At 59.1% G+C, this 8,429-nt stretch overlaps 1 protein-coding gene across 1 annotated transcript; it reads left to right on the plus strand.

Moving 5' to 3' along the window:
- The first annotated feature begins 3,202 nt into the window (after positions 1-3,202).
- Positions 3,203-8,397, plus strand: LOC116452693 (WAS/WASL-interacting protein family member 1-like). The gene is made up of 3 exons (XM_032127349.1): positions 3,203-3,292; positions 3,492-3,919; positions 4,073-8,397. The coding sequence occupies exons 1-3, from the start codon at positions 3,203-3,205 to the stop codon at positions 4,827-4,829; spliced, it is 1,275 nt and encodes a 424-aa protein (XP_031983240.1). The 3' UTR covers positions 4,830-8,397.
- Positions 8,398-8,429: the final 32 nt, after the last annotated feature.

Genomic DNA, 8,429 nt, shown 5'->3' on the forward strand with positions numbered 1-8,429 from the left:
GGCCTCATCGAGAGGCCCCTCTCTGCGGGGGGTGGCTGTTTTCTGTGCCTGAATTAATCATGTTCTGCGACCTTCCAGGAGGGAGAGACGCAGCCGGCTTTGATGGGGCTAATTAAAGCGAGTCAGCGCCGGGAGAGGCTGCGGCAGGGCGAGGAACCAGCTTTTGTCTGCAGCGCCTGGCCCCGGCGGGTCCGTGGTGTTGTGCAGCTGGGAAACAGGTGGCAGAGGAGGGGAGTGGGTTCCAAAGGGGACAAATGTCCGATTCAGGCCTTTGCCTGAGCCTCTGGGCTCCCAGGGCCGACCCATCCACTCTCCAGAAAGGATGGGTAAAAGGAGGAAAGGATCCTCCTCTCCATGTCACAGGACAGAATAGTGGATACAGGAGACTGTCCCCACAGTTGGCTTGGGTCCCACCAAAGGGCCTGGAGCATGGCAGAGATGGCTCCTGAGAACCAGTGATCCCAAGCACATTCTTTATTCCATCTGTAGGGCTTGTGGCCAGCACAAACTCCATTCCCTGACAATGCCTGGGAGGCAGCCGACCCCATGGTGGGTTTGTACCACAGTGGCTGTGACAGCCAGGTCTCCCTTCAGCAGGAGGGACAGTTCAGGCCCTCAGCCATGTGTCTCTGTCCCCAGCACTGCTGTTTCTACCCTAAGCGACAGAAAACATTAACATGCATGGGAGCACAGTAACACACCCCACGTTAATTTTTATGGGGAGGCTGTGAGGAGCGGCTGGGGCTGGGTGTGCAGTCTTGGCACAGGCTCAGCCTCCCTCCGCCAGCAGCAGCACTTCCACTACACGTTTGAAGAGAGGCACTGGATTATTGGTAATGGCTCAGGATCCCCAGAGAGTCCTTCAGGCCATCTGCCAGCCCGCCCAGCCCACAGCACCTGCCTGCCTGCTCCCGATGGGATGGCAGAACCCCCCGGCGTCGCTAATTACTCTGCAGCCGGTGCTACATCCCTTGGATCCTGGGTGCAGGGAAGCCGTGTGTGTGGCCCAGCTGGAAAACAAAGCAGCCCCCGTTATATGGAACTGGGAAAGGCACACTAGGCCCTCCCTGCTTGCGTTGCTTGCTCCTGGCACAAACAAAGCCCCAAAACACCAGCACTGGGGGACTGGAGAGCCATTGACCCTCATTCCACTCAGGCTGCACAGCATCAGCCTTTCCCAGCCAGATTTTTCTCAGCACTCTGGAATATTTTGGATTGCTTCCTACTACTCCTCTGCACATTAAGCACCACATGCTAGTGCCTCTTCCCCAGTGCCTGCCAGAGTGATGAAGGGACAGCCAGGTCAGACAGCTCTACATCTCTCTGTCGCAGCCACCCTACACCTCAGCCTAGGGGAGCCTGTGTACAAAATCACATCCCAGCCCTGGAGTTCTCTGTGGGGAATCTTCTTTAATGGCACTCCTTCCTTGACACAGTTGGTTCATTGTAAATAGATCTCTCTCCATGTAGAGGCTTCCCCCCAGTCCTGCAGGGACTCAAGGCACAGTCCAGCAACGTGCTGACAAAACAATAACAGCCCCTTCCTGCAGTCTCTTGAGTAGCCTCATGCTCTAATCCATGGTAGTATTTCTCGTGCTCACATACAGCAGGTGCTCAGCAGCTGTAACCTTCACCAGGCTCAGCCTTTCATCCTGAAAACACTCTTTCCATCTTATTTAAAGTAACAAAAAGGGATGAGGATGATTTCTCCATCTAACGGGTTTATTTTTCTAATCCAGACATGCAGGGCCAGTGCTGAGTTACAGGAGGGACATACTGCCTTCTCAGGGCAGAGCCTTGGGAAGGCTCAGAGCTCCCCCTTTCTCCCCTTCTCTTCTTTTTCCTCCCCTCTCTTCCCTCCCACGGCATCACCCCCTCGTTCACCCTAGGGCCCCTCAGGGACAGCCACAATGACATTTGTCCCCCCTGCTCTCCTTGGACCCTTCACTAGGCCCCTCGGGCTCTGCTTAAAGCCATTTGTCCCAGGCTGTTGGGGACAGGGAATGCTTGTTTGGGGACAGGGGCACAGCCACCCATTTCACTCCAAGTATGGTTTCATCCCAGGGAAAGGTTCCTGGGTGTCAGGATTGCAGGCGTGAGGTGATTCAAGGTTGTTTCCTGGGATCCTACGATAAATACAGAGCATTGCTAGTGATGTGGTGACAGGGAGAGGGGCATGTGGCCCTTCACAGCAGCGGGAAGAATCATCTGCAAAGCATTATAGGAAAACACAGGGCAGAGGACACTGTCCCCAGCATACGAGGGGACACTGGAAGCCCTAGAATAAAACCCAACCCAGGTAACCAGATGTAAATATCACTTTTGTGTCAGGCTGTCTGGAGGGATTTGTCCCTGCCTGAGAACGTTTGAAGTGGGTAACTTAAGGGGTGGATTGAAAACTGGTGGCAGTTCATGATAAGGAGCACCTTTTGTGGGTCTGCATTTTCCAATGGGATAATTATTTCCCTTTCCCAGCACATTGCTCATACCCATTTCTCTTTCCAGAGAACATTGTGCTTTAATGACGCTTCATGTTTAATTCCCGAGATGCAATTTTGCCTTCACACCACAGACAACGGCCCTTGAATCAGCAGAAAGGCCAGCGTGGGGACACCCCAGCAGCAGCACTGCCAGGCCAGCGTGGGACACAGCCACCACGTCACCTCGAGGCACTGAGAATCATTTGCTCTCTTCTGTATGGAGCACCATGATTTTTGAAGAGGCCATTCCGGGGCTGCTGGTGGTAGTGGGATGCTTGGCACAGTGCAGGCGTGTGTCCTGGCCTTCATCCTGCTGTGCGGAATGGGGCTGGTGGGGTGTGAGGGCTGAGGGGTGGCAGGGGGCTGGACCCCACCCCATGGGTGGTGGGCATGCTTGCTGCCTCTTCTTCTGCCCGAAGCAGTGCAAGCACCAGCTCTGTGCCAGAGTTTTACAGGAAACTATTGCTAAAACTGGTCACTGATGGCAGAAACAGATCTGTTGGGAGGAGCAGTCAGGTCGTGGCTGTGGGAAGGAGCTCAGTCTCACATCCAGCCCAGGCTGCAGCTGACCATGGCACAGAAATCCCACGGGTGCCTTGATCGTGCCACTGCCATGATGCTGGTGGCAGGATCCCATCCAGGAAAGTGCTGGGGAGACAACACGGGGTCCCAAGGCCATGCTGTCCCAGTGCTGGTGGTGGGGAACAACCCAGGCCAGGACCATGCAGTCCGGTGGAGTATCCCAAAGCCTCGTCATTCCGGTGCTGTTGGGCCGGAGCACCATCCAAGGAGGGTTCAAGGAGGTGGAAATGGTGGCTGAAGGCTGGCGTAGGCAAAGTCTCACCCAATGGTGTCGGTGTTGGGGTGCAGCAAAGGGACCCCGTTTCTGCCAACGGCGAGGGATCCCCGGGGTGCACAGGGCTAGGAGACGGGACCTTCGGGGGTCTGAGGTGGGGGGCTCAGTTGGCTCTCCAGCAGGGCCCGCGTCCCTTCAGCTGACACCCTCCGCAGCCGCAGCCGTACCGAGCCATAGGTGCCACCGGTGCGCCGGGCGGCCCGGGCGCGGCGGCGGGCGGCGGCGGCGGCCAGCAGCAGGGCGGCGAGCAGGAGCCCGCCCAGGGCCAGCAGCGCCAGCCCGGCCACGGTGCAGCGGTCGAGGCGGGCGCGGAGCCGGGCTGCCCGAGCCTCCAGCCGCTCCATCTGCCGCGCCGGCACGGCGGGGTCGGGCCGCGCCGCCCGCGGAACGGCCCCCGCCAGCACCACCAGCGCCGCGCCGCCCAGGGCGCAGCCCAGCGCCAGCGCCAGCCCCGGGCCCGCTGGCACCGGCCCCCCCGCACCCGCACCGGCTCCCGCACCCGCGGCCGCCGCCTCGTCCGGGCTCCGCAGCTCCGCCGCCCGCGGGGACGCCATGGAACTGCCGCCGGCCTGCGCGGCCAAAGGTGAGCGGTCGAACGGGACGGGATGCTGCTCTGGGTCAGAGACGGGTCCCCGAACCGGGATGCCTCCCCAAACCAGAGCCGAACCCTGGGGATGGGATGCTCCCCCTCCCCGGAGTCGTTTCCCCTGACCGAGCTGCCAACCCCACCCCGCAGGTCTCCGAACCGGGCTGCTCCTCGTCCTGGGATCCCGCTTAGCCGAACCGGGCTACCTTCGGAGCTGGGACCCCGCCCGGACTGTCCCTCTTCCGCGGAGCCGACTCCCCAGACCGGGCTGCTCCCCGGCACCGGGCTGCTCCCGTTCCCTGAACCCGGCACCTGCCTCTCCAAACCGGGTCGTCCCACCTGGCTCTCCCCCTTCCCACCGCGCGACCCACCTTCCCGAATCCGTCTGAAACCCCCTGCGGGGACCTGTGTCCCTGTGACCCCACTAAACTACCCCTCTCCGGACAGTCTCCTCCCGCCGGGCTCTGCCCTCCGGTCCCCCGCTCCCGCACCGGGCTGTGGCCCCGTTCCGTGCACCGGGCTCCGCTCCCGCTTCTCCGTTCGGTCTGCCCGCCCCGCCGATGTCCGCACCGAGCTGCCCCGCTTCCCCTCCCGGTCCCCCGCGTCGGGCTGCCTACCCCCGCTGCCTCCCCGGCTCCCCGGGCAGGTGCCGGTGCCGCCGCGGGGCGGGCGGTGGGTGCCCCGAGCTGCGGTCGCGCACGGCCGCCGCACGCACACGCACACACAGACACGTACGGGGGGCATACACATGCACTCACACGCACACACCCGGGAGCACCTGCTGTGCACGTACCCTGTGCAAGAGGGACCCCTCTGTGCACCCCCCTCGACAGCGCCGGGACCCTCCGTGGGCACCCCGGGGGGCTGCGTGGGGAGGGGCTTTGGAGAGGACAGAGCAGCACGCTGAGTTTTGCGTGGGGTCTGCCTGGAGGACGTGCCCCCCACAAGCAGCCGTCCCCTGTGGGGACCCGGGGCAGAGCTGGGCTGGGGACACTGGGGCTGCAACCTGAGTATCCCCAGCTGCAAAGACAGCAGGGAGAGGTCCCATATGGACGCTGCCCACCCTGAGTCCCCACAAGGGTCCAGCCTGTCCCTAGGGAAAGTGGGGGTTGACCTAGGTTTGGGCCAGGTATGATATGCCCCAGCCTGGGACATAGGAGCCCCTGGGTCCTGCCACGATCCCACTGCAGTCCCATGGCATAACACTCCCCCTTCACACACACACACACACACACACGTTATTTACTCAATTTTTCACAGAGCATTCATAGTGCCTGCACTCTGCTTCCCCCTGCCCTGGCACCAGACCCAGGCCCGTGCCCTGGCAGTGACCTGCTGGCAGCCACACGCTTTCCCTCGTTTGTTAATATGACATGGTCTATTTCCACATTTGGAGCAGTGCCTGGAGGTGTGGATGTAAATCCCAAGTGATAACGGGTGGGCTGCTGACAGCTGCTGGGAAGGTTTGTCCATCGCATTGCCATTCCCTTCAACACCTTCACATGCTTCCAGCATCTCCACAAGCACACCCAGTGCTGCAGGTGCTGGGTGAGCTCACAGTGCTGGGGCTGCAGGGATGCCCCTTGTGTCCTGCACCCTGTCCCCATTGTGTCCTGAGCCCTGTCCCCTCACACAGTGTATTCCTCTGCAGCTACACTGGGCTCTGTGTTACCCACAGTGTCTGGGCACTGCCCTGCGTGAAGATGTCAGATGGGAGTCTCCTGCCACCTGTGTCATGACAGGGGCAGGGATTTTCTCTGAAGTCTCTGTCAGATACAGCTTAAATGGATAAAAAAGGGTCAGAGAGTTTAGGGCGTGCCACACAAATAAAGAGGCGCATTTGTGTTTTCTGAGGGCTGGACTGGTGCAACACGATCCAGGCTCAGCACCCGTCTGGGCACAGTGTCTATCCATGGTGCTGACTGGCACCCTCTAGTCCAACACATGGCACCTCCAGTCTCTGAGATGCAGCAGGGGCATGGAGCTGCCATGGCAGGGGGCTTGGAACGAGATGATCTGTAAGGTCTCTTCCAACCCAAACCATTCCGTGACTCTGTGACTCTACGAAACGCAGGGCTTCCAAGCACAGTGTCCCCAGAGATGCAGCCAGAAGTGGGCCGAGAAAGAAGCAGAATTAAAAATAAATATAAGTGCATCCTGACACGTTAACTACATTTAGAGAGGCTTTAGTATCAACCCACTCCACAGGAAGGCAGGAGATGCTTGGAGACAAGTAGGTCATGGGACACAGTTTGTCCCAAATCAGCAGGAAGAGATGGATTTGGAGCAGGCGGGCATATCACTGTGAACAGATGGGCAGGAGCAGATCTGCTGCCTCACCATCGCCAAATTCCTTGGGAAGACAGAACTGCCACCAGTTTGCTCCTGAGCAGAGCTGTGGTCAAGCCCTCTCTTCTGAAGCACCCAAGCTCTGTGGCTGCCAACGCACCCAGGGATGCCAAGGCCAGGAGCCCTGCCAGGATGGGGATTTGTGGGGCAGAAGCAGAGCCACTCATGCCGTGGCTCCCGCCTGCCTTCATACAGTGGTCAGGGCTCCATGCCGTGGGGTCAGGGCTCCATGCTGCCCAGGGGGCTGCTCCTGCACCCCAATCCCACAGCAATGCTCGAGAGGCCACCTGTGATGGATGAGGTGGAAGGATGCATCCTGCTGGCATCGCTGCCTGCACTGTGCTGCCCCAGGATCCCACTGCCATTACTGGATGGGAGCTGGAGGGGACCCCAGGCATTTGAAGGGCCTCGGGGTAGCCCAAAAACCTTACCCAGTCTGATCCTGAGTAGCTGAACGTGAGGCTGGGGGCTGGCAAAGGCCACTCCATCCCCAAGGTGCTGGCACTAGGGGAAGGGGAGGAGAGAGTGAGACAGCCAAGATTTATGCTGCCAGCGCAGGAGCAAAGAGAGGAGGGAGACAGCCAAGGTCAGAGGGAGCACTGCCAAAATTCACAATGAAACTGCAGGAGTGCCGGAGGGGAGAGACAGACGACTTGGAAAGAAAAGGAAAGAGGAGGGAGGGAAAGAGTCTGGGAGATGGAGCAGGGTGAGGGAGCCAGACAGGGAACCAGGGATGGGAACATGTCACTCCTCAGACAAAATGACTGAACACACATGAGAGGGACAGCAAATGGGAGCCTCAGGCAGGCAGAAGAGGACAGTAGGAGCAGTAGTCTGATGGAGCTAGACAGGCTGTGGACCTGGCTCTGTTCCCCGACACAGCCCTGCGCAACACAGCCCAATTTTGGGGAGTGCACAGCTGTCTGGTGCCCACTGGCACTGCTGACCCCTATCCAGCCTCACCACCGAGGTGAAGTTTCATTCCTGCCTCCTTAGCATTCTCAGCATCCCACAGCAGAGTGAGCCCCCGCAGCCAGCACGGCTCAAGGTGACTCGGAGGTCAGGGAAAAAGCAGCCGGGCAATTCAAGAGCTGGCTCTACATCACAGAGAGATCCAGCAGTTTGGGAGGACCAGAGGTGCCCCACACATCACGGCCTCCCTGCCAGTCCCTCTGTGCCCCAGACACAGCACTCCAGTGCTCCCCATGGATGGGGGGCGGTTCTGATCCAGCAAACTGCTCCTGGGAGCTGTTGCCACTGGCAAGGTAGGCAGGGCTGGACTTCAGCCTTGGTGCCGCAGAGGGCTGGAGCTGCACAGTTAGCATCAGGGTGGTTTCCCTCTTGCAAGGCATGGAGTACCCAGACAGGTTTGGTGCCCTGGAAGAGCAATGCGCACCTACTCTGGGGCTCGTGGGAGGTTCCTCCAAGTCCCCGTTGGGGATACACCACTCCAAGGATGGTTTATAGCAAAAATCCCTCTCCTTCCCCAAATGTCTGAGCCCCAGCCCAAAGGCAGCTGGAGGGATGGAGCTCTGCTTGCCATTATGACCGGCTGCAGAGCCGCACTGGGAAGAGGCTCAGCACTTTTCTGGTGATAATTAAGATCTCATTATCTTCAGCTAACACTAGGGAGACAGGGAAAACCACAGGTGCCTTGTGATATGGCAACAGCTGATGCACTGGGCTGTGCCTGGGAGCAGCAGGAGCCTTGCAGTGCTCTGCCTGAATATAAAGCATGGAAAGCATGAAGCAGAGGGTGACAAACTATTTTTTTCCTAGCTGGTGACACCTAAGTGTGCAAACATACTGTCTTCTCCTCTCGGGGGTGGCTGGAGCTGGCACAGATGGGTGGCTGTGTATCTTTTGCGTTCTCCCTCTGCACACAGGTCCGACCTGAGGCTCTGGTTTTTTGTTTGTTTGGGGTTTTTTTGTTTATTTTTTTTGTTTGTTTTGTTTTGTTTTTCCTTCTTCTGCAAATTTCCTTCACCAGGGGAGTTTTATCAGACGTGTCTGGAGCCACGCAGGAGCTGCTCACCTGCAGAGAAAGAGATGGGGGCGGTGTCTGCAAGCGGGCTCTTAGAATGTCAAGGGTGAAACGGATTGGGAGGAGAAGAGGAGGGGAAGAAGGAGGGGAGGGGAAGACAAGGAGAGGAGGGGA

The sequence above is a fragment of the Corvus moneduloides genome, chromosome 17, assembly GCF_009650955.1.
Source record: "Corvus moneduloides isolate bCorMon1 chromosome 17, bCorMon1.pri, whole genome shotgun sequence".
Lineage (NCBI taxonomy): Eukaryota > Metazoa > Chordata > Aves > Passeriformes > Corvidae > Corvus > Corvus moneduloides.